Source organism: Dioscorea cayenensis, chromosome 3, assembly GCF_009730915.1.
Source record: "Dioscorea cayenensis subsp. rotundata cultivar TDr96_F1 chromosome 3, TDr96_F1_v2_PseudoChromosome.rev07_lg8_w22 25.fasta, whole genome shotgun sequence".
Lineage (NCBI taxonomy): Eukaryota > Viridiplantae > Streptophyta > Magnoliopsida > Dioscoreales > Dioscoreaceae > Dioscorea > Dioscorea cayenensis.
This window is the reverse complement of record NC_052473.1, coordinates 2,034,959-2,062,177: the sequence shown is the minus strand read 5'-3', so window position 1 is coordinate 2,062,177 and position 27,219 is coordinate 2,034,959. Positions and strand designations below refer to the sequence as shown.

General features: G+C 33.8%; 1 protein-coding gene and 3 long non-coding RNA genes across 6 annotated transcripts; all 4 read right to left on the bottom strand.

Annotated features, from left to right (window-relative positions):
- Nucleotides 1-1,275: 1,275 nt before the first annotated feature.
- LOC120252575 lies at nt 1,276-2,639 on the bottom strand. 3 transcript variants are annotated; one of them, XR_005534059.1, is made up of 4 exons: nt 2,540-2,639; nt 2,041-2,291; nt 1,749-1,887; nt 1,276-1,640 (listed from the first exon to the last, which is right to left on the bottom strand). It is a non-coding gene; the product is annotated as an uncharacterized LOC120252575 (long non-coding RNA). The 3 variants fall into 3 exon arrangements; XR_005534053.1 differs by lacking the exon at nt 2,540-2,639 and adding an exon at nt 2,414-2,507; XR_005534051.1 differs by lacking the exon at nt 2,540-2,639 and having other exon boundaries at nt 2,041-2,511.
- A 2,363-nt stretch (nt 2,640-5,002) lies between these two features.
- Nucleotides 5,003-5,688, bottom strand: LOC120252594. The gene is made up of 3 exons (XR_005534062.1): nt 5,510-5,688; nt 5,336-5,397; nt 5,003-5,255 (listed from the first exon to the last, which is right to left on the bottom strand). It is a non-coding gene; the product is annotated as an uncharacterized LOC120252594 (long non-coding RNA).
- Nucleotides 5,689-6,811: 1,123 nt separating this feature from the next.
- Nucleotides 6,812-26,896, bottom strand: LOC120255566 (putative disease resistance protein At1g50180). Its single transcript, XM_039263376.1, has 2 exons — nt 26,450-26,896; nt 6,812-7,901 (listed from the first exon to the last, which is right to left on the bottom strand). Exons 1-2 carry the CDS (start codon nt 26,749-26,751, stop codon nt 6,812-6,814), a joined length of 1,392 nt encoding a protein of 463 aa, XP_039119310.1. The 5' UTR covers nt 26,752-26,896.
- LOC120252586 lies at nt 22,758-24,438 on the bottom strand. Its single transcript, XR_005534061.1, has 3 exons — nt 23,238-24,438; nt 23,068-23,120; nt 22,758-22,964 (listed from the first exon to the last, which is right to left on the bottom strand). It is a non-coding gene; the product is annotated as an uncharacterized LOC120252586 (long non-coding RNA).
- Nucleotides 26,897-27,219: the final 323 nt, after the last annotated feature.

The following is a 27,219-nucleotide window of genomic DNA, read 5'->3' as shown; positions in this document are numbered from 1 at the left end:
ATACTTGTCCACGTCATTAGCCGTGGATGCCATGTCAGCAAAAGTGGACGGAGATGATGACGGCAGTTAGGGCAAGGATCAACATTTCTCATTCAAGAAAAATAGAGGGATCAAAAAGACAAATTTCATAATAGAGGGAGTAAAAGGGCCACATGATCATAATAGAGGGACCATTTTGAGGATTTTACCTTATTTTTTTCTTCTATTATTTAATTTCTTTAAAAATATATTTATATGACATTTATTTTTTTACGTATAATCACGCTGGTTAGTCTCTACTTTTCTCTTCCTTTTTTGGTCTCTATCTCAGAAAGTCTCAGACTAATCCCTCTACTTTTGAAAAGTATGCACTTGGTTAAAAATCTTCTGTGGGTCCCTCTACTTTTAGAAATGTGCCCACTTGGTGGGACTAGGTGGAGCACGTTCTAAAAAGTAGAGGGACTGAGACTAAGTGGGCACGTTTCAAAAAGTAGAGGGGACTCAGTTTAGAGCGTTTTAACCAAGTGAGCACGTTTTTGAAAGTAGAGGGATTAGTCGGGAGCGTTCGATTAGAGGCCAAAAGGGAAGAGAGAGAAAAGTACATAGACTATTTTGGTGATTATACCTTTATTTTTCCCTTTCTATGCCATTTTAACAAAAATTTTTTTTTTAAAAAAAAACTCATTAAAAACTACATTATTTTTCACAAGTTTTACCAGGGAAGATGTTGGTATTTTATTTCACACCCTGAATAGCCCATATTTTATATGAAACTGGAGTCAATACATAATATTTATGATGGGTGGGTAAACTGATCTTTCAGAAATTCCTTTTGGTTAAATTAGACATGAAATAGAAGCATGAGCATTTAGACATAAGAATTCATTTAAGTGATTATTTAATCAGAATACAACTATATTATTATTATTATATAAGACACAACCTCAAGGTTTTCTAAACAAAGGGCCCTCAGATGCTTCTTTCTAGGAGTGAACCTTCCACATTTCTTCGAGTGAATATACTAATTACTAACTAATGTGCCATGTCATCTGGGGTCCCAACCATTAATTGAAAAAAAAGGAAGGAATATGAGTCCTAACAATCCACAATGTGACATTATGAATATCAAAATCCATAATATAAGCCATGGGCTAGTGCTTACAAGGTGTCATGCTATGTGATTTCATCCAAATTTTTTTAGTTCTAATAACGTCATTCCTTATGTTTGCATGATAGAGAAATCAATTATCCATATAAGCAATAATATTTATATACTACTGGAGGTTTGAATGATGATGCTCTAGAAAATTCTTTCATGATAACAAGTGAATACAAAAGGAATCCAATTGACTGTGACAATAACAATCCAAAGTAGATATCATATTTTAATTAATGTTTTCATGAAGTTGTCTCATTCACTGCCCATTCTCACAGGCAGTAAGATCATTACACATCCAGTGACCACACCTTATTTCTCCAAGGGCAACAGCTGTCAAACAAGGTCATTGGATTTGCAAAAACAGAAACAGTCATTTTAAGAAAGTTTTCTTAAGAGGAATAATTAAAGGTACCTAGATTTATTTTTCTGAGCTTGTGTTGTCTGGTTGACCACATACACTAGTAAGGTGTCTTCTGCAGTAGTAACAGCTTCCTTAAAATTTCTGCATAAGATTTAGAAATCATAGACTTAGATACAATATTTTTAGATTGCAATTTGCTAAAAATTGAGAATCCTTTTTCCAATATTTTTCTGGTAAATGAACACTCACCTGAGCAAGATATACCTGTCTACCAGTCACAAATTGGATGGCGGAATAAGCATAAAAAGAACAAAGACAGATAAACCAAAGGCTCTGTATCCCCTTTCAGCTTCGTATAATCCCTCTCTCCTCCAAGAAACCCATCCACCTGCCATCCAACACAACAAAACCCTTAAAATCCCAAAACAAACACCAAAGCAAGACAATCCATTGATCAAAAGCCTTGAAAATCCTCCAACCTGAGACATGCATGCATCCCAATCTATCTTTGTATCTATGAATAAAGATAAAAACATCATACCTAGGCCAAACAAAGGATTAAAGATCAGAATGTGAGACAACGGAACTGAGGGATGGGACTCCTTACAAGGCACGTAGACGATGATCAGAGAGACCAAGATCACATCGAGAAGGAGAAGGACAGCGGCGACTGCCAGCTTTCGGGTTTCCCGACCGCCCATTGCTCCGCCATTCAACGGAGAAAACCCCCTCTCGCACTGTTTTCATATCACAGTCAATCCTAGATCCTCATCCTGTCGTCCAATTTACAGCCTAAAAATGGAAGAAAAAACAAAACAAAAGAAAAAACATCCAATGATTGCATGAGTTTAAGCAATATAACTCAAAAATCTCAAAGCAGAGCATCAAATCAGAGCTAAAACTCATATCCTTACACCAATTTCAGCTAAAAAGACACAAATAAGCTCACATAATAAAAATAGGGCACAGAACACTGGTTGATTATAACAAATACAGCATGTACAAATTAATATTAAGAAAATAAAGGCTCATCAAAATACCATGGCAAACATATGGTCCATTTGCAGTAAGAATAACAAATAAAAAAAATAGCACACACAAATATTTGAGAGACCAGAGGAAGGCAAAAGTAATATAAATTTACATAATGTGCTAGAACCTGAAATTCAACTAAAGATATTGATAGATTTAACTATGCACAAGTCATAAATAACAACAATACTTTAAGAATAGAATATACATATATGTATATATATATATATATAATAGTGATCCACTCTTAACCTCCGAAAATATTTGGACTAATAGTCCATGCATTATTGTGCTAAATACATGAATAACACAGCACAAATTCCTATGAGAACCATATTAGAATCTATCATTTGATCACCTCATTACATCATGGATCAAATTAAATATTAAAAAAAAAAAACAACATACATTAAAGAAATAGTATGCCAAAACATTACTGTTGTATAGCAGATTGAACTTCCTGCTTCTTGATGTTCCCACCCAAACCACTAGCAAGCTCCAAAGTTCCAAATTTTGACATCCCATCCCAATTCCTAAAATAAATAAATCACTGTTTAACATCCATAAAATAACATAAAAATCTCATTGGTTTTTTTCCTCAAATTTAATCTAATGAACCAAAGAAAATCCACATGAAAACACAACAAAACACCAACTTATTGGTCTTAATTAGTAGTAATAACTGTTGTCTATAGGACAACTTGATGATTCTGGACTTTAATTTTGCAACCAAGAATAACCAAAAAGAAAACCATGATTAAATAGAGAATAAAATTTAACCAGATATGTTGATTGTGTCCATGTCCGGGAAGTCTTTTTGAAGATAATCCAAGACATTCTATACTCCCTTAGAGACCATCATGTTCATCCCCATGGCGTCTCTAGTGCTATAGCTGAATCTCATGCAGAGTTTTCGCCCTACCAACGAGCAATGGATCCCTTGAAGCCTTGCAAACCTGCTTGAACTGCTGGAATTGGAGTTGGACAAAGAGAAATTTCTATAAGAGAACAAAAAATTGATTAAAAAAATGAGTTAGATAAGAGAAAATGATAAATTTCTTTTTTTTTCATGGATGCCAACAAAACATGAATGATTCCTGAAAACAAGTCAGAAGTTTTGCTTGAAAAACATAACACACAAAAAGCTCAGCCAGCAACCAAAAGAGAATGACATCCCTCTACCCACATGCAAAAACTATGAAAAGCATCAATTATAAAAAAAAGGGGCAAGGCTAACACAGAGAAATCAGAAAAAGGGCAATACAAAGAGTAGATAAACACATGAATTGGAATGAAAACACCAAAATTAAACTGAATTACCAGAAGAAAACAATCTAAAATCCAAAACAACAGTAATAACACAATTCTTCAAAAGATCAAGGAAAGACAAATCAAAATCCTGGTTTTGAGTAGGAAAGAAATAAAAAAAAGATTTTCTCAGAGGAATTAAGACAAACACTTGTGGAACACTATGGAGAGAGTCTCGAAATGCTCTGCCACCTCCAAGAAGAACTTCAACTCTGCGGCCCTCATTACAGACTTGAACCTCACCACCAGTGCACGCGTCATCCCATCTCTCAAGACAACATGGCAACCACGATTAGTACTCTCCAAGCACCCCTCAGTCGTCGCCATCAGCATATAGTACTTCATCCCATCAAGCAAGAGTGGCCCGGCGATCCCCACCGGTAGTGTCATGAAACCTATCAGCATCTCGCAACACTGCCCTACAATGGACTCATAATCAAACCCTAATTGTAAGGGGGCAGAGATGTTATTCGGCGATGTGCTTCCATACCAAACTTTTGATTATGCGGCTCCGGTGATGGATAGCGTCATTCCAATGCAGGCAAAGGTCGTTGGTGGAGCTTCCGGTGGTGTGCCGCTACTTTTCACGATGAGGGTTTCAGGGCAGAGCAAAAGAGAGTGCGCTAGAGAAGATGGGGTTTTATGGGGAGAATGGGAGTGAGAGTTTACAATTTTTTAAACCGGCTCTACAAGGAGGAGAAAATTTTCACCCTCTAAATGTGGCCGGTTTATAAAAAACACTTCTACTTATCCGGTTCTATAAATAGAAAATTGCGTAGTGACAATATAAAACCACAAATACACACATATGTTGAGCATATAACCACAAAGTATCAAACTCATATAACATTACATTACTAAAATCACAAACATCCACAAAAACATCAATTGAAGTACAATTCATATATATATATATATATATATACAATTCATATGGAGCTCCTTTGAAGTCCAAAAGCACTCCTCACTCACGCCGCTCCTATACAAATAATCCATGTATGTAATTTTGATTTTTTGATATTTTGATAATTACTTGATAACAAAACATAGTAAATAAAAATTAATAAAATATTAAAACTTACCTTTTTTTATAAAGTGGATAAACCACAATTGCATTAAAAAGAGAGGAAAAACAGTACAAAGAGAACAAAACAGACAAACAACTCCACTAGAAGTGGAAACAAAAGCACACAACAGGGGAAACAAACACTAAGAGACGAGACAACACACTGAGACACAGGGAGGAGGAGAGAGGGACTCCTCTAAGACACATCAGCAAAAAGGAGGACAACTAGCAGGAAAACTCATCGTGCCTGTTGGGATCCGGCTCCTCGCGTGGGAGGCTTGAAAACTGGATACAACGCCGAACCGCAGCAATAGACTCCTTAAGCTTGTGCATCTCCTTAACAGGAACCACTGGAATCCAAGAGAGGTACATGTAACAAATCTTCAAAAATAAAACAGGCAAAGAAATAAACACTGAACTGAAAATATACCTTTGAAGGCAGCTAACATTAGCCTAACAATTGAATATTTATCCATTGTGCCGCTGCATAAGCTGAAATATCAAGATGAGAGTTAATTCTAATTAAGATGAAAGGTCATATATATATATATATATATCAAAAATTAAAGTTATACCAAATAATTAAATAAAGGAAGGAACTCACTTAATATTATTAATAAATGGAGATGTTGGGCACATGTTGTATCTTATACTAGTCTTCTCCTGTATTCTCCTTAATCCTAGTCATGAATTCTTCAGGCATACTTAATAACTTCAATTGATCAAGTGGCACATTCTTCAGTCCTTCTGGAATCATCTTCAATCTTCCACATGTGTTGATATCCAAAGACTTGAGGCATGACATTGCCTTCTCATCAATCTTCCACTCCTCAAGATCATCAAGACACGAAATTCTCAAGGATAACAGTTGAGGGAAACCTGTTGCCGAACATATCATCTGTTTGCCTGTATATGCATTATAGAGTAGTAGATATTTGAGATATGGCAGCTTCTCTAGTGTTGCCATTGGGTCTTGCTCCAATTTAGAATTATACAACGTTAGTTTCAAAAGTTGTTGAGGAAATACATCATTGTGTGGAAGTGCTTTGTCGTTTAAACTTACTTCGAGATGCAATTTCTTGAGGCATTGTTGATTGGAAAAAGCAGTAATGATATTGTCCAAAGGAATTTCATTTCCATCATCAGAATCATTCTTTATAGAAAAGGAGGCAAGACGACCCAATTTTTGGAGTGATGAAGATAGGGCATCGGCATGATCATTAGAGACTTCATTAATGCTCAATTCGCATAGGTTTGTGAGCCTTGGAAGTGCATTCCCTATCCATGATCCAGACATTTACCCCTTCTAAAGTCTGCAAATTCTTTGGTACATTATTGCCCATATTTGGAGGAGGAGCCGTTGATGTACATTGTAGATAAACATGCCCGAGATTGCCAATTGTCCGGAGTGAATCGGTATTTTTTTAAACTATGAAAATTAAAAAGAACAAAAGTCTGGAGATCGCGGAGATGACTAATCCATGATGGAATACTCCAAGCAAACAATTGAAGATATCTTAAATGAATTAATGATTTGATTTCACTAGGAAAGCCCGAGATATCATCCACACAAAGCACTCTTAATAATTTAAACTGGCAAGTCGTCCTTTCACGACTCTGAAAATCCGAAGGATGATTAATATATCCAAGGCAAAATAGACCCCGCAACATTGAGTTAGAATAGTTTAAAATGTCAATCTCATTACATACGACTAGTCGTCGGGTGTATTTCGACATTGTCACATAATCTACAGATGTCATTATTCTTGTAGATTTCAAAATATCTATTCTCTTTGGCTTCACTAATGCACACATCACACAAGACATCATGGATTTGTAATTTGTTTGCACTGCCATCATATTCCCGGTTAGTAATTTGGACCCCTGCATCTTTGTGCCAAATCCTCTAGAACAATCCAATCCAACTTCTTACGTGGTTTTTACCATTTTTCACTGGTAAGAAACCTTCTGCTGACCACAATCTAATTAATGTTTTTGCATAAATAGTCATGTCCTCTTTGAAGCAACCAAAATAAAGAAAACATGATTTCAAGTAATATGGCAAATCATTGTAACTCAATGCAATTATTTCTAAACACTTTTCTCCACCTTCCACAAATTGCCCTTTCATGCTCTCAACAACTTTCCGCCATGCATCTTGGGTTTGTGGTTTCTTTGAGACAAGTCCTCCAAGAACTACTAGTGCTAGTGGTAGACCTCCACACCTTTGAACAAGTTGATGAGCATAATCAACCAAATATGTTGGACAACATGTTTCAATATTTTGATTTGGGAAGACCTTGCGAAGAAACAACTCCCAACTCTCCTTTTCATCTAAGCAACCCAATTCATGTGGTTTGGTAGTAGGATTTGCAATCATAGCAACATTTGTGATGCGAGTAGTGATAATAACTCTACTTCCCTTATTAACATTTGGAAAGACTTTTAGTAATTCATTCCATACATCTTCTTTCCAAACATCATCAAGAACAATCAAGTACTTGCCTTTCTTCAATTTTTCAGAAATAGCAACCGAGAGGTCTTGGATTGTGTCAGCTGATGGAGTTGCTGAAATTTCTGACGAGATTCTCTTCAAAACCTCATGGATGGTATATTGTTGAGATTTGATTACCCATGCAAATATATCAAAACTTCTCTTAACTTCAAAATCATTATAAACAGATTTAGCAAGTGTGGTCTTTCCTAGACCACCCATACCCACTATAGAGATCACTGACCGATTTGTATTGTTTGTGTCCACTAACTCTTGCACAATCTTTTTCTTCTCATCATCAAAGCCGACCATATCAATGTCATCACTCAGCTGGGGCAATATAGGAATCACGCCTTGACTTCTACACTGACTAGTTGTGCCAATTGTTTCAATGCCATATAATGATCTACTTTGAGATAGCTCCTGCAACTTAGTTTTTATCCCTTCAACATCCACATGAATCTTTCGTTTACTGACCAATTCATCAAATATAAATACAAACCTGGAGAAAAATCATAGTTATTTTTTATACCTATCTGCTCCAATTTTTTTTTAACGCATCTATAGTTGAATTTCATTTGATCAAATAATTTAGAGAAATTTAAGGACTCCACAGTTTGAGATATTCATCTTACTCATCCTATATATACTTTCAATTAATTTTAGTTAATTTTAGCTTAGATTAAAAACTCATGAGAATGTGGGAAAGAAATTGAGAATAGGTCATCATGTACTATATGCAAGTCTAGCAAGACTTTTACATCCAAGAAAAAATAACCCAGTATTCAATTTCAAAACTCTATGAAAAGTCTATTCTAAAAACACCGACCTAATAAATTTTGAAAAAAACAATTTCACTAGTTATATATATATTTTTTATAAGTCAATCTAAATACTAAAAATTAGATCTATAAAACTAAAACCATGTTAGATTTAACTTTTTTTTCACCAATAAATCTTTGACTAAAGAAATAAAAAAGCATACCCTCTTGTATATATATATTTTTTAATTTATAAGTGTTGAATTCAGAAAATAAGTATTTTTTTTCTCAAAGCTAAAAGTTTGGTGTTTTTCATAGAAGTATTTCAAAAATATAAGAAAAGTGCTCATATTCATGTAAATAAATTGGTGTTTTGTAAAAGCGTACCTCTTGATGAGACCAATGCAACCAGTCGCCTCTGTTGTCTCACGTGACTTGACCCTTCAACATCCACTTGAAAGTGTCAATGATGTCCTCGACTTCAAAAGCCACATCTCTCATTTTCGTGACCCAGGTTCTTGACCCTCTCATCATCACCATTGTTCTTCTTTGCATCTGCATCCTTTAAGAAGCACTTTGCATTGCCTCAGTTCTCCTTTCAACCAATCCACTTCTCCTCTCGCTCCGTACAAATTGTCGGCTTCTTGCGATGTCAGTTACCAAGTTTCTCCACCACAAAACCCACTGCAGGCATCGACCATTGATTTGTTTCTCTCTTCTCTTTTTTTGTTTTGATCAAGTGGTGACAAGCAGTAGTGATCAAGAGAAGAAAGTTAAATATGATTTATATATTTATAACCTTCTCAATATGGTTACGTTTCTAAAGAGATGCTTGCTTGCATTTGCGACAAAGCATGTCAAGAAGTTGATATAAAGAAAGGAGGAATAAAGATATCCGGTGATGAATTACTTCATATTGCCAATTGGGAACAACGGAAAAAAAGAAGGAAATAAAAAGAATTATACCAAGAGTAATGTAGGAAATAAGCATAATATTCTTTGTTATTGTTATATTTTCTTTATATTGGCAATTGGGAACAACAGAGAAAAAGAAGGAAAGACAAAAAAAAATTATACCAAGAGTAAAGTAGGTAATCAGGCATGGGATAACAAAATCCTGACTCTTGAGAACCTTTTCAAAAAGGTTTGCAATCCCTTACGCCATCGACACTTGTATTCTTTGCATAATAATTCGAGTCGAGTGGATCACCTATTTTCCACAAAGCTATGGCATTTACATTCAGTATTTGGTCCTTTTTCAAATGTTTGCTTAACTACGAAACTCTACCTTCCTCGGCTTTCAAATATTTGGACCAATTGGATCCCCTCATTAAATCCTATTCATAGGAATTTTTTGGGATCTCGTTCCGAGCCATCTTACGGAATATTTGGTTGGACGCATACAATCGTATTTTCAACCAAATATGTGCACCACTCTATTACAATTCTTAAAAGCGCTAATATGGCTATTTCACGGATTTACTGATTCGGATCTCCACCAACTGGAAGCTTCTGAGGCTGTTCAGAAGGTAAAGCGCTCCTTAAACTTCCTGAGCTCCAGGTCCACTGACTTCACAGGCGATATGGTGCCCAATTCGACTCAAGAGTAATCCGCTTGTTTCACTTCTGAGCTGGCCTGTGTCTCCAGACGGCTGACTTCACCGACTTCAGATTTTCCTACTTCTTCTTAGTTTTATTTTCACTGTTACTTGTCTTTCTCATCCCTGATGAGGAAATCAGTTTCCTTCTTCTTTAGCTTGTCTTGTTTGTTGTTGCCACTATGTACTTTGTTTTCCCCAGTTTCTCTTCTTTTTAATAAATTTGTGGTTTATCCACTTTATTCGAAAAAAAAGTAGGTAATCAGCGTAATAATGTTCTTTATCATTATTGTTTTCTTTATATGGGTCCATTTGCGCAGGTATATGTATATATATATTATGAATATAAATATAATTTGTGGACATCATGCTCTATTATATATGCCAATTTTAATGCTTTTTCTAAAACAGATATACAATTTTTAGGACTAGTTTGACAAAAGATTCTTCGTTCAATATTTGATTTCGGTAGAATACCCTAATTGATCCCTGTATTATTTTAAATGTGCCCCTTTAGTCCCTCTTGTTTTATTTGTCCTTGGACGGTCCTTTTATTATTTCAATGGATAAAATCAAGTCCCAGCCGTTACGGGAATTAGATTTTCCGTCCGTGAGGGCTTACATGGCATTTATATATATATATATATATATATATATATAATATTATTAAAATATTATTTTTCAACCTTAAAAAAGTGGATCCGGGTCCAATTCGGACCCGGATCCGAAACTTAAACAAAACATTAACCAACTTTACTCTTTCACCCGCCATTGTCGTCCCAACCGCCGATTCTCGCCAGATCATCTCACCGGATCATCTCACCGGATCATCTCACCGGAGTGTCAACGCCACACACACCAAACTGCCACCATTGTAGACACCAGAGAAGGATACACGATCCTTGTCGCTCCTTTGTACAAGAAGGCGGTCGAGGATCCGGCTCCCGGCTAGGGCATTCATCCGGAAGACTCACCGAGGATCCCTACGCCATCATTGAAGGTAAGGGAATTGATACTCATTTCTTTGTGTTTCTATTTATCAACCCTAACCCTAACCCTAACCCCGACCCCTAAATCGGTTCTCGCCGATGAGCTTTTATTGAATTTGCGATTGATGATGTCAAGTAAATCAATTCAAAAACTAACATGAGAACACACTAGTGTGCCGCTTTTGGTGACACATGCCTATAACGTTGTTATGTTTTTTTATCCGTAGTTTCTATATATGCCATTTTAACAAGTTGATGCTTATTTTCTAGCCGCGTTCTAGAGACATACATTGGATAAAGCCCTGTTGCAAACCATAGTAATGGCAACAGGCATCATCAATTCAATCTAGTGTTAGTAATTTGAGTTTGATGCTTCTATTTTTTTCCGATGAATATGTGAAATGCTTCTAATCCTCCAGGATGGTTGATGATGTCAAGTAAATCAATCCCAAAACTAATATAAGAACACAAGTGTGACGCTTACGTGACACTTGTCTATAAAAGCTGATACATTTCAATTCCTAGTTTCTATATATGCCATTTGAACAATCTAGAGACATACATTGGATAAACCCTGTTGCAAGTCATAGAAATGGCAATAGGTGTCATCAATTCAATCTAGTGTTAGTAGTGTTTGAGTTTGATGCTACTGCTATCGAGTAATATGCAAAATGTTTATGATCCTTAGGATGGTTGTTGAGTTTCCAAAAATACAAAGGAGGCCTTGCAGATATCCTGCAATATTTAAGGTCCTGAGCACCCATTCATGTTTTATCATATAACTATGCATATGATGAATATATACCATTTGCATTATTCTTTTTTCACATAAACTGTGGAATTTTTACTTAGACCAAAAATCAGTGTGGTCAAAAGCTTCAATCTAGTTATTAAAATATAAAGATTTTTTTTTTATTTTGTCCTAATTTTACTGAACATGGAGAACTTGTGCAAAAAGTATACACACCTGCCCTTTCTCAATAACGAGTATCTACATTAGGAACAAAGTCAGTTATATTTACTATTTTATCATTTTGTGAGCCAAGTGTGATGAAATCTAGAATTGATGCTTTCTTACTTTAAGAATCAAATATTCTTAAGGCCAAATTATTCAGGTTTGAAATAATTCTGTGGTATCTATTTATTGTTAACCTTTACAGAATGATGAAACTTGATATTTATTTGCTATTTAGTATTTTTTATTCAGTTCTAGTTTATTGGTGGTAGAATTCAGTTTTGAATTCAATGAAAAACACTAGTGGAGATTTTTTTATGTAGAGTTTGTGATCTCAGTGTATGCCTTTTAACATGGCTTATATGTGTTGGACAAAGTTTAAGTTAGAGAATTTTTGAAAATAGAAAAGGTTTTTTTGCTTTTTCCGATTTTCTCTTATATTTCGAGTTTACAAGTGCTATTATTTATATGTTAGATATTTCTATTTGTTTAAACTAATAATCTACTAAATACTTCTTTTATTGGCGTAGGGACACTGTGAATTGCCAATATTGTGATGGTATGTTTGTTGATTTTCCCTTACATTCTATTTATATTTTTATAATCATGCCAAACTTTTGTAAACATCAGTTTTTGGATTGCTGGTTTTCTTATGCCAATGATGCTAAAAGATTAGAACTCAATCCTCATTTTTATCTGACATGGTTTATGTTTTATATATTTCCATTTTGGATTTCTATGGTGTGCAGCATGAGATGTCTAATTCAAAGGAGTACACTATTAAATATCATCATGGAGGCTCATTAGTAAGAGAAAGGAAAATTAGGTATGCCAATGGGAAGATTAATGAATTTGCTGTTGATCCAGACAGGTTATGTTACTGGGATTTGTTAGGAGATGTTAATGAGTTAGGGTACAACATTGAGAGGTCTGTGGATCTATTTTATGTGGATGAGGGTGGGGCTTTGAAAACAATATGTAATGATGAAGACACTGCAAATTTTTGTGATCAATTAATTAAATCTTGGACAGCAAATATCTTTGTGGAATCATCGGATGCTAAACAGGACAAATTATTGCCAAAAGTGTTACTCACTGATGTTGGTAATGATGTTGGCATTGATCTAAGACAGAAAAATATTGTTCAATTGGATGTGGATCAAGTTCATGAGGGTGTCAGTGAAATTGGCAATGAAGCTGGCAATAAGAGTGGCAGTGTAATTGGAGATGTGCAGGAAAATGAGAATGACAGTGATAGTGACTCAATGAAAGATGATGTAGAAAGGCTAATAGATGTTCCTTTTATTAGTTACAACTCTGATATTGATGATGAAGCAGAAGAGGCAAGCGATGAAGATTAAAAAAATTATGTTCGAGTTGGTTAGATCATTACAAGGGTCATATAATGTTGTCAACGAGAGATGAAGATGTGGTGAGTACAGGATGAAGATCCTCGAAAGAAATTATTGATGGAAATGAGGTCGAGGGACGACAAGATATACCCAGAAATTCCTCAGAGCATAAAAAATCTTGCAACTTCTTCTGATATTGGAAAAGTTAGTGGATATATAAGTGACTATATTGAGTCATCAGACCCAGGAAGCTATTCTGATACCAGTGAAGACTCTAATGCTGATGATGCTAAGAGACACAGGTCTAATAGAATGATTTATAACCCTAATGTCCATCTCAATGATTTCTTCTTGGATTTAAGGTTTAAAGATCTGAAATCATTCAAGCAAGAGCTCATTGAATTTTCAACTAGGAGGGGATTTGAATTCAAGTACATCAAAAATGATTCACTGAGGGTTAGAGCTAGATGCTCTGGAAAAGAGTGCAAATGGCTAATTTTTATGTTCTTGGTGTAAGGGGAAAAAAAGATGTATGTTGTGAAACATTATATCTCAGAGCATTCCTGCTTGCTTGGGTCTACAAAAAAAATAGAAGGGTGACGACTCCTTTTATTGCTAAAAGATTTGGGGAAGTGATAAGTGCCATGCCTTTTTATCAAGGCAAGACAGCTTAAGGAGCAATGGTGAGGGACGCGTTGGGTGTTTTTCATAACCAACAAGGTCTCGAGGAATGCCAAGAATTTGGTGCTTAAAAACATTGAAGCCCAGTTCATCGAGGACTTTAAAGTATTAAATAATTATTCACTTGAGTTGAAGGAGACAAACCCAGGTAGCACTCTGTAATTGTTGTGGTGGAAAGAAACAATCCAACTGAGCTACCTGTATTCCAGAAAATTTATATCTGCCTCAGTGCTGCTAAGGAAGGGTTTTTAGCTGGTTGTAGGAAGCTTGTTGGTTTAGATGGTTGTTTTCTTAAAGGGTTGCTTAAAGGCCAATTACTTGTTGCTGTTGGGAGGGATGGAAACAACCAGATGTTTCCAGTGGCATGGGCAATAGTTCAGAAAGAGACAAGTGAAGCATGGGGCTGGTTTCTTGAACATTTGAGGTCTGACCTTTGCATGGGGAAGGGTTGGGATGGTCTCTAATAAGTGATATGCAGAAGGTATGCAATATACTTCAGAATTTTTTTTAAACACCATTAAAAACAGTGTTGTATTTAACTAATCCAAAGTATTCTTTGCGGGGGACTAATCCATGCCGTGGAATGCCCTTCTTCCATTCATTGAGCATAGAATGTGTGCAAGGCACATCTATGCTAGATGGGGCAAGAAACACCAGGGTAAGGAATTGCAAATCCAATTCTGGAATATTGCTAGGTCAACAAGCCTCCCTGAGATGCAGAAGCAGTTGGACCAAATGAGAAAACTAAAAGGAGGGGACAAAGCTGTGGATGAACTACTAGAAAAATGGCCCATTCAAGGTTGGTGCCAGGCCTTCTTCTCAGAGGTAATTAAATGCGAGGCAATTGACAACAACATGTGTGAGGTTTTTAATGGTGTAATCCTAGATGCAAGGAGCAAACCAGTGATTTCTATGCTTGAAGACTTAAGACAGTATGTTATGACAAGGATTGCAGTGAAGAGAGAATATGCCAATAAGTGGAAAGGGAATTATGGACCTAATATTGTTGCCAAGCTTGAGAAAGAAAAACAAAAAAGTTCAAAATGGCTGGTTGAGTGGAATGGAGGTGCTAAACATGAGGTTTATTGGGACAATATGATGGTTCATGTAAGGGAGGCTTACATTGTTATTTTATCAGACCAGAATTGTTCATGTGGTAGGTGGAACAAAACAGGCATACCATGCCAACATGCAATGGCTGCCATTGCCTTCAAAGGAGAAGACCCACTTAATTACCTTGCTCATTGGTTTAGTAAGGAGACATACTTAAAAGCATATGAATCCCTTGTCAGCCCAGTGAGAGGTAGGGAATTCGGCTCAGTAGTCAAGAAGGACCAATGCTGCCTCCTTTGATAAAGAGAATGCCTGGCCGTCCACCAAAAAAAAGGAGAAGAGAGCCCTTGGAAGGTAAAAATAAGAGCACCACAAAATTATGCAGGAAAGGTAGGATCTTTACCGTAGTTATTGCCATGTTGAAGGCCATAACAGAGGTGACATGCCCAAAAAAACCAACATACACCGTAAGTGCTCTAAATTAATAACCAATAAAGCACATGTAGTTTTTTTTTTAATTAGATTGATCTATTGGCATGGCCTAAAGTTATGACATATTACAGGTGTCAGATGGTGACATGGCAAATGCATCAAGGCAGAAAAAACAGAAAAATGTTGCCACCAAAGGGAAAAGCAAGACACAATCAACAAGCAATAGTTCAATCCAGATTTTAAGAGTAAGGATTTAATTTTAGTATACCTTCTTTATAAAAATTCAATAGATTGTGATGGGTTTGAAATAGTTGGGAAAATAACAATCTTCTGAATTTTCTTATATGATATAGGGTATTCACAGTGGCGGACTCATTATTGGGAGGGAAAATCTTCAATCTACATCATTTATCACTACCTCTGGCTTACTTGTAATTTCTTTACCATCTTAAAACCATCTCTATTGTAGTTAATCTTCTTTTAAATATTGTAAATCTTCTTATTCATTATAATGTTGTGCGAGACAATGAAGAGTAAAAAAATTGTTCATCTGCAATTTTGCAAAAGAGAAACCAAGATAAAGAAGTTGAACAACAAGTTGAACAACAGACCACTGCATCATTTGTGTTTCCAGAACTCTCTACGCAACAAAGCATAACATATCCAACCACCAAAGACAAGTCTAATCCTTGAAGCATGCAAAGAATAATTGACAAAGGGGTTTTGATATCATCATATGGTTTTTGGCATCATCAATGTACTTTGAAGCATGTTGTTTATTTGGAATGGTGTTTTGTTCATGTATATAAAACAGGATGTTACAATGATGCTGTTCATCATAATTACTCTTTCATATATTCTTATGTCTCTCAGCTAAGTGAAAATTGAATCCATTGTCTTTTGTTGAAAACTTTTGAATGTTTTGTTAATTTTTATTGAATACAGAAAAGCAACACATGTTCTGGACTACATTTATTTTCATTTTCTTACATTTATTTACATTTTCTTTGCTTTCTATATTCTTCAAATAAATGATTTGATGAGATTTCATTTGAGTTAATCTTCATTAGCTTAGAAATTGATCTTCATGGGAATTCAATGCACAACAAAAGCTTAGAAATTGAGAAGTATCAATATTGATGAACCGTTCTTTCTTCTTTATATTTTACAATAACTTAGTATCTGAAATTAGAACTTAAATTTTAAAAAATATATAAATTTTCGAGGAGCATTTTTGGTGACGGTGGTTGCCGATGCAAAATAGTTGTTGGCGATGGCGATAACAGTTACGTTATCGACGGTGATGGCGGTTGCCGACGGCGATGAAGGTGGGCATCCTTGATGTGGAGGAAGAGTTATCCTATGTGCAAAGAAAAATTTGTTAATATTTTCTACATGTTGCGACGGCGACGGCAACGTCGACGGCCATCACAACAGGGATGAGCGGCAACCACGGTGACGACGATAGCGGCTAAGAGGATGATGGTTGTTGGATAAAACTAATTTTAAAAGTTAATGTTTTGTTTAAGTTTTTGGATCCGGGTCCGAATTGGACCCGGATCCACTAAGGTTGAAAAAAATAATATTTTAATAATATAATATATATATATATATAAATGCCATGTAAGTCCCTCACGCAGACGGAAAAATCTAATTCCCGTAGAACTTGTGGGACTTGATTTTATCCATTGAAATAATAAAAAGGACAGTCCAGGACAAATAAAAAGCAAGAGGGACTAAAAGGGGCACATTTTAAAATAATCTGAGGATCAATTAGGGTATTCAACCTTTGATTTCAAAAGTAAGAAACTTATGGGGTATTCATAGTACTTGTGCATGGTTCTATATATAATCTTTTTGATTTTTTTACAAACTAATTTCTAGATTTTTCTATACATTCTTCTAATTAAAACTATTCTAATATTTTTTTTTAATTATTATATAACATCTAGACATTCTTGTTCAAGGCTCTAGAAAATTTTCAAAATCTAGTTAGAGTTTTTCTTCACTAGTTTGGAAAAATCATTTAATTTTAACACTCATCCTTACTGCACTATGGGCATACTTGGAGCAAACTTCATAGCTCCTCAAATTTTGACGATGTCAGAGACTTTGTAAAATATATATGTAATTTGTTTTTCTATCTTGCAATGCTTCAACTTTATTTCTCCTTTTTATTGTTACCTTTTTTTGGAGGAAATGATACTCAATATGCTTTATTCTGCTATGCCGAACAAATAATTTGTACATAATTAATTTTGTAGAACAACTGTCTAAAAAAATTATGGTGTGAATATCTCACTGATATGGTTTCTGGAGCGTATGGGTATTATAAGACAATAATCTATATATTCTAAGTGATCATGGTGAAGAAATCATAACATTTATACTTAATTATGTGTGTCATTACACGTTAGCAACTGGCTGATCAGGAAAACTTGATTGAAAAGTACACTGTCCAGTAAGTGACAATATTCTATATAGATTAATAACAAAAGAAAAGGATTGAGACCAAAAATAAAAGACACTAGTGATGAACAACAGAGAGATTGGCTCTTGTTTTTTTTTTATAAATAAGGCATCATTCACTTAGTTCATTCAAGGTACAGTCTTTGTTTATCTGCTAAAGTATCATTAACTTTAAATTAAAATTTGAAATATTGAGATAACTTAAAACAGCTTCTTGGCTCAATTATGTCCCATCAAACTACATGAAATGGGCATAGCTTGGAGGTTGTGAAGTTCATTAGAAAATATCACCTGATCTCATTTTCAAATTGAGTGTTTAATCCTTCAGCAATGCACTCTTCATCTTTCATGTTGCTGCAATGAATTGTCAGACATTGAAAATCAAATACATCTTATTTGAGAACCTTGATGTCAAATTGTTAAAATGGAGTCTTGCTCTTCAAATCATTGGTGGTTTTCATTCCCTGAAAACTAAGATCCACTCAACATTAATGAACTAGAAAGAGCTGAATAACAACATCATTTACAATTTTAATACATTAACCAATTATAAAGAATGCCAACAGGCATTTGTTCAAAGCACCTCAAATTCGAGATATGTTACTCCACAAAATATCTCACAATATTTCATATTCTGTTCACATTCAATATCAATTAAACATCATAACCTCATATGGATATCTTACATACAATATAAAGATTCTTAAAAATTAACATAAGTAATATAATTAAACTAGCATGAAAAGTTTTGGACTTATTCTGTAGATGTCTTTGGAGCAGAGATGAACTCTGGACTTGTTTAGTCTGTGTTGATTCAAATGGCTATTGTAGTATACAACTCTTTTTGGTCCTTATAAATGCATTTTTCATAATCAAGAAATGTGTTTGATACATATATATATATATATCAGGCGACTCGATATATATTGCTGGTTATATATAACCTATAGTAGAGTCCTTATTCATTTTCTTTTGAACCATTTGAATTCTATCTAATTCATCAACATGTAGGACAATGAAGTTGATTGGGCCCGTTGGATTTTGGATAAATTTGGTGTTTTATGATTCACCCTATATTTTTATTTTTCTTTTTTAATGTCTTGCTAGTTAGTATTTTGAAGATTAATGCATTGGTTGTCAGGTTGGCAATGGTTGTCCCCCATAGATGGGGTCTCCTGATCAAATTCTGACCATATATTTATTTGGAAATAACTTTGCCTTGATTTAGTTACAGAGCTCTTTATAACATGATACTTGGAGTCATTGCTCTAATAAGGTTCATATCTAAGTGTTTTTGTCTCGTATTGTTTTTACAATATATATATTGTTTTAATTTTGATATGCTACAAATGACAACTTGTTTTAACAATATATATATATATATATTGTTTTTACAAGACATTTTCAACAAACTCAATACAAAAATTACCACTTAAACTCTGGAAGACTCTGATCTCATCATACGTGAACATTCTGGGAAAACCAATTAAAGGCACAACATTGAAGGACAGCAAATGCAGCAAGACTCTTCACTAATGAATAAATAAATAAATAAACATTGTTTTTACCTTATTTATTTTTATTCTAAAAAACTAATTAAATTTTTAATAAAAAGATCAAAAGGACCTTCACTCTTTTTTCTTCATCCATCTAGGAAAAAAATTTAAAACTTTAAGATAAATAAATATTTTAATAGGTTTTTCAAATTAATAGGAAAAAGAAGGGCGGATTGGTAAATACAGCGTTTACAATGGCACATTAGCAATTACCCACTTCAACATGAGGTATACAAGTTATTTGAATATATTAAATTTTCATATAAAATTATATAAATATATATACTCGACAACCCTTTTCATCATCAAACAAGCCTTTGTTTACATGCTTTAGTCATTAATGGGGGACTTAATTTTAAGGTCCATTGGTCCAAATTAAAAGACTTATTATCTAGTGTCACGTGCAAAACACAACGCTTGCTTCTCACGCGATACCTAAGCACCAATTGGCCATGTGTAGAACCATAAATAAATCGGAACCTCAACGTTTCAATCAGTTTTCGATTGGATGGTCATGCAATTATCATTGTTTTTAAGTGATTTTTTTTGAGGAATTGAAGCACTCGCAGAAGAATCCGCTTACATGGTTGTAATCATATTATTAAATTTAAATTTATAAGTGAAAGTTACTTTTTTTTGCTCGTATATTCTAGTGTAGTTTGTGAGTTGATGTTTGTCTCCTTACTATATTATACATGGCTTATTTGGCCATCCAGGCATACCCCATTGAATCGGGTATGAAAAAACCAGATGCTAAGCCTGTGATTTGGCCGGTTTGACCATGAACCAGTTGACTTGGATGGGTCAACCTAGTCATAATGCTAGGATTTATTTTTGATAATACTTAATACTTATTATTTTCATTCAAACCACAAAACCATATATATTTATTAATATTTATTTTCAATTTATAATCAATATATATAATTACAAAAAAAAAGTATATTTTTCATAAATATAACAACAAAAATTAACTAAATCAGATTTTAAAAAAATCATTAATATGTTATGATAAATACTTTACAAATACATCATTTTATTTAAGAAAATAAAATAATATATGAGTGAAATTTCATTATAAATTATAAAAATAAAAATATTCCAACTAAATAAAAAATATAAAAAATAAATATTTTAAAAAAACAAAAATTAGCATTGAGATCAATAAGTAAATGATAGGTGTAAATATCAAAATGGTCCCTTTATTTTGCGTTTTTCGCCCTTTTAGTCCCTATATTTTGCGTTTTCCGCCATTTTAGTCCCTCTAATATAAAATCCGTCCTTTTGGTCCTTGTATTTGCACAATTTTCTCATTTAGCAGTAAAATCTGCCATTTTGGTCCTTATATTTACACATTTTTCATCCTTTTTGGTCCCTCCAGTTCATCAGCTGGAAAGAACAAAAGGGCATATCCATCAATTGGAGGGACCAAAAGGACAAAAATATGCAAATAGCGGATTTTATATCAGAGGACTAAAAGGGCGAAAAACGTAAAATAGATAGACTATTTTGATATTTTGACCTAATGGATAAAATTTATCATCCATATAAAATGATAAGAAGTAGTAAGTAATTTCTTATCTAGTCTAACGAAACGAACCAATAAATAAATAAATATAAATCACCAAGGGATGTTCAACAATTATATATTAATATATTAAATTGATAACTAATTCAAAAACCGAGAAAATAAATGGGCATAATTAAAAAATACTAATGTATAAATAGCCATTTCTCGGTTTAAATATCAAATTTTAAGTAATTATTTTTATATTATAATTATGGATTTCATATTATATTTGTTCATTATTAATTATTATAATATTTTATTATTGACCCTCCTTGGTTAAGTATTATAATATTTTATTATTGACCCTTCATTGTTTAAGTAGATCAAATCTTCCATGCTTGACAAGGAGCGGATGACACTCTTTATTTTGTTTTTATATGAATTTATATTTTTTTCTATAAAATTAAATGTCATTCTAGATATTACCCTTTGTTATATATGCCAATTTTGAAATAAATGGAAATTTAATTTTATAAAACAGATTATAAAATTTTGAGATGAATGAATGAAAATTATTACCTTTTCAACATCCATTGTTGCGTTGGAAAATTTAAAATGACAGTTAATTGGAAAAAATTATCATGTTGCATTAATTCTGATATTAGACAACACCATATGTTATACATTTCTGAAAAAAACAAAAAAAAAACATCATTATATTAGAATTTAAGGAAACAATAATGATGAGTAATAATTTACACTCAATATATAGACATTTTTTAACTTATAATGAATTAAATATGAATTATTTTGAACCAATTTTACTCATAATCTTATTGTTATTGCATTGTAGGAAAGAAAGAGAATGATTTGAAGGAAGAACGCGTAAAAAGTACAAGATTGAAGAAATAAGAGCAACGTTTCAACAAAGAGGGAACAAGCAAAACAGAAAATCTAGCGCCTAGGCGCTAGCATGCAGCGCTTAGGCGCTACAACATCAAGAGGTACAAAACAGAAAGTATAGCGCCTAGGCGCTACCCCCGATTTCAAGTTATAAAAAGGTCTAGGGTTGAGACGAAAAGAGGGGAGGATTTCGGAGATCAAGAGGCCAGGAGCAAAGATTCGGCGCGGATTCATTGCCAGGCTTTAGTTTTTAGTTTTTCTTTGTTTATTTGATTATGAACCTTATTCATATGTCAAACTTTGCAATTATTATGTTCTAAATACTTTTTCTAGGGCTACGATGTAGCCAGACTATGAAACCCTAGACTCATCTTTGTTTAATTCAATTGATGTTTGTTTCAAAACTATGTTGGATATTTTAATTTATGTTTAATGCTTGTGATTGCTTGATCACCAATTGCATGATTAGTAATTTGATTTGAGACTGAGAGGTGATAATTGAATGAGGTCTTGGTTGAAATATCATACAATCATCATAAGATAGAGATATTTATGAGGTTGTATACATCATTATAAATTTCTAGAGCTTAATGAGTTCTATAGGTTCACAGTTATCTCAGAGATGAAGTTAACTTATCTAGTGGAATATGCTATTGATGCTTGAGAAAGATTAATATGTAATTTAGAAAAATTTGTTGACAACATAAGAAACAAATGTTGATTAATTGAACTAGATGATCTAGGTAGAATTTGTCTAGGTGAACTCGGAAACCCTAGAATCTCTTGACATTGATTTCTCCTTATATATATATATATCTAATCCATGAATTAGATTTTCTAAATTAAATCTCTTCAATCTCATTTGTAAAAGTAAAAATTAGGGTTAATAATTTTTGGTAATTAATAAACACAATCCTCGTGGGAACGATACTCTCTTATCATTATATTACTTGTTTGTGATAACGTATACTTGCGTTATATAAATCACACCAACAAATAATTATAAATTGGCATAATAATAATAGTCAAAGCATTGCCACACACTTAAATAAATATAAAATGATAGAGTATCAAACCCAATTACGTTACAAAAATAAAATCACAAATATAAACATATATGTGTGGCCATATAACCACAAAATATCAAACCCATACAAAATTACATAAATAAAATCACAGACATCCACACAAACATCAATTATTGAAGTAGAGTTCATATATAAGAAACTTCATGTATGCTCCCTTGCTTGCTGACTTAATATGGAGTTCCTTTGAAGTCCAAAAGCACTCCTCACGCACGCCGCTCCTATACAAATAATCCATGTATGTATTTTTTGCTTTTTGATATTTTTATAATTCCTTGATAACAAAACATAGTAAATAAAAATTAACAAAACATTAAGACTTACCTTTTGAAGGCAACTAACAATTGAACATATTATCCATTGCGCGGCTGCATATGCTGAAATATCAAAAGATGAGAGAGAGTTAATTCTAATTAAGATGAAATGGAAAGGTCATACATAGCAAAAAAACATCAAAAGTTATACCAAATAATTAAATAAAGAAAGGAACTCACTTAATATTATTAAAAAATGTAGATGTTGGGCACATGTTGTATCTTGTACCAGTCTTCTCCTGTATTCTCCTTCATCCTAGTTTTAAATTCTTCAGACATAGATGTTAAATTCAATTGATCAAGTGGCAAATTCTTCAGTCCTTCTGGAATCATCTTCAACCTAATACATTCGTAGATTTGCAAAGACTTGAGGCATGACATTGCGTTCTCCTCTATTGTCCACTCCTCAAGTTCGTGAAGAGCCCCAATAAACAAGGATAACAATTGAGGGAAACCTGTTGTCGAACACATCATCTGTTTGCCTCTATATGTATCATAATAGAGTCGTAGATATTTGAGACATGGCAGCTTCTCTAGTGTTGCCATTGGGTCTTGCTCCAATTTAGAAAATTCCAGAAATAGATCCACTAGTTGTTGAGGAAATACATCATTGTGTGGAAGTTGTTTGCGGTTCAAACTTCCACTGAGATGTAATTCCTTGAGGCAGTGTTGATTGGAAAAGGTTGTAATGATGTTGTCCAAAGGAATTTCATTTCCATCATCAGGATCATTCTCTATAGAAAAGGAGGCAAGACGACCCAATTTCTGGAGTGATGAAGATAGGGCATCGGCATGATCATTAGAGACTTTTTCTATGCTCAATTCGCATAGGTTTGTGAGCTTTGGAAGTGCATTCCCTATCCATGGTCCAGCATTTACCCCTTCTAAAGTCTGCAAATTCTTTGGTACATTATTTCCCATATTTGGAGGAGGAACCCTTGATGCATTTTGTAGATCAACATGAATGAGATTGCCAATTGTCCAAAGTGAATCTGATATCTTTTCTAACTCATCAGAGGATACAATAAAAGTCTGGAGATTACGGAGATGACCAATCCATGATGGAACTTCCTTCAAATCATCATTATACAACGCAAGATATCTTAAATGAATTAATGATTTAATTTCACTAGGAAATTCTGATATATCCGAACTAGCCAAAAGAAGCACTCTTAGTAATTTAAATCTGCCAAGTTGTCCTTTCAGAGCTCTAAAAGGCAGAAGGTTATAACTATTGCCATAGAATAGACCCCGCAACTTTGAGTTAGGATAGTTTAGAGTCTCAATCTCATTAAATATGATCAGTCGTCGGGCTGCACAATCTGTAGTGTCATTTTGGGAAATTTCAAGAAATTTGTTCTCTTTGGCTTCTAAAATGCACATGTCACGTAAGAGATCATGGATTCGGCAAATACTTTTATGCTATCACGATAGCACGGTAATTTGATCAAACATCGTTGTGCTAACTCCTCCAAACAATCAAATCCAAATTTTCTATGTTTTTACCATGTTGGTAAGAAACTTCTCACGACCACAATCTAATTATTAGTTGTGTAGGAATTTCCTCATCCTCTTTGAAGCAACCAAAATAAAGAAAACATGATTTCAAGTAATATGGCAAATCATTGTAACTCAATGCAAGTATTTCTAAACACCTTTCTCCACCTTCCACAAATTGCCCTTTCATGCTGTCAACAACTTTCTGCCATGCATCTTGGGTTTGTGGTTTCGTTGAGACAAGTCCTCCAAGAACTACTAGTGCTAGTGGTAGACCTCCACACCTTTGAACAAGTTGATGAGCATAATCAACCAAATATGTTGGGCAACATGTTTTAATATTTTGATTTGGGAAGACCTTGCGAAGAAACAACTCCCCACTCTCCTTTTCATCTAAGCAACGCAATTCATGTGATTTGGTAGTAGGATTAGCAATCTTAGCAACATTTGTGATGCGAGTAGTAATAATAACTCTACTTCCTTTATTAACATTTGGAAAGACTTTAAGTAATTCATTCCATACATCTTCTTTCCAAACATCATCAAGAACAATCGGGCACTTGCCTTCTTCAATTTTTCTAGAAAATAGCAACCGAGAGGTCTTGGATTGTGTCACCGATGGAGTTGCTAAAATTTTGATGAGATTCTCTTCAAAACCTCTATGGATGAGTATATTGTTGAGATATGATTACCCATGCAAATATATCAAAAACTTCTCTTAACTTCAAAATCATTATAAACAGATTTAGCAAGTGTGGTCTTTCCCAAACCACCCATACCCACTATAGAGATCACTGACCGATTTGTATTGTTTATGTCCACTAACTCTTGCACGAATCTTTTTCTTCTCATCATCAAAAGCCAACCATATCAATGTCATCACCAGCTGGGCAATATAGGAATCATGCCTTGACTTTTTAGACTCGACTAGTTGTGCCAATTGTTTCAATGCCATATACTTCTCTACTTCGAGATAGCTCTTGCAACTTAGTTTTTATCCTTCAACATCCACATGAACCTTGTGTCTACTCACCAATTCATCAATTATAAATACAAACCTGGAGAAAAATCATAGTTATTTCTTATACCGATAAGCTCCAAGTTTTTTAATTCATCTACAGTAGAATTTCATTTGATCAAATAATTTAGAGAAATTTAAAGACTCTGAAGTTTGAGATATTCATCTTACTCATCCTTTACTTTCAATTAATTTTAGTTAATTTAAGCTTAGATTAAAAAAAATGCAAATTTAAAACTTTCAGTAAAATAAAAAAAATACACAGCTTTATTTCTTTTTGGGAAGAACCTCTCCAAATAGAGAAGCTATTTATTAACATGGGGTGAGTGTTTAGTTCATGAATCTTTCCAACATTCCCAGGCAATTGGATAAGAATGTAGAAGCTTTGGTACACTAATTGTTAATAAATAAGGAAATGTCAGATGCTTGGTAATTATATAAATAGATAAAAGTTTTATATCTCAAATCAACAGAAATGTGAGTGCCAAGAGCAAGAAACTCATGAGAATATAGAAAAGAAAGTGAGAATATTCAATAAATCTGTGGTTTATCTACTTTTATCAAAAGGTGAGAATAGGCCATCATGTACTATATGCAAGTCTAGAAGACATATTCATCCAAGAATAATGACCCAGTATCCTATTTCGAAACTGTATGAAACGTTTATTCTCAAAACACTGATCTAATAAATTTTGAAAGAAACAATTTCACAAATATATATATATATATATATATATATATATATAATGTTGAATTTAGAAAAATAAGTAATTTTTTCAAAGCTATAAAATTGGTGTTTTTCATAGAAGTATTCCTAAAAAAAATATATGATAAGTGCTTATTTTCATGTAATCAAATTGGTGTTGGTAAAACATACCTCTTGATGAAACCAATGCAACCAGACTGCCTCTGTTGTCTACGCAGCTTGCAATACATGAAAGTGTCAACGATGTCCTCAACTTCAAAAGCCATATCTCTCATGTCACTGACCCAGTTCTTCACTCTCTCATCATCTCCCTGGCTCTTCTTTGCATCTGCATCTTTTAAGAAGCACTGCATCCGCCGCAGTTCTCGTTCCAACCACTCCACTTCGTCTCTCACTCCGTGCAAATTGATGGCTTCTTGCACTAATAGATCACCAAGTTTCTGGATTAGAAAACCCACTGCAGCCTCAGCCATTGATTTGTTTCTCTCTTCTCTTTTTTTGTTTTGATCAAGTGGTGACAAGCAGTAGTGATCAAGAGAAGAAAGTTAAATATGATCTATATATTTATAACCTTCTCAATATGATTCTGTTCTAAAGAGATGCTTGCTTGCATTTGCAGCAAAGCATATCAAGAAGTTGATATAAAGAAAGGAGGAATAAAGATATCCACTAATGTAGTGCTTTAATATGGCCAATTGGGAACAACAGAAAAAGAACGGAAAGAAAAAAGAATTATACCAAAAGTAAAGTTGGTAATCAGCATAATGATCTTTATCATTATTGTTTTCTTTATTTGGGTCCATTTGCGCACTTATATGTATATATATTGAATATAAATATAATTTGTGGACATCATGCTCTGTTATATATATGCCAATTTTAATTTTTTTTCCTAAAACATATATACAATTTTTATGGCTAGTTTGACAAAAGATTCTTCA

Coding starts and splice junctions, on each gene's coding strand:
- LOC120255566 (XM_039263376.1), bottom strand. CDS start 26,751: ATGGCTGAGGCTGCAGTGGGTTTTCTAATCCAGAAACTTGGTGATCTA. Junction 7,902..26,449: donor TGCATTGGTTTCATCAAGAG/GTATGTTTTACC, acceptor ATTTTTCTCCAG/GTTTGTATTTATATTTGATG.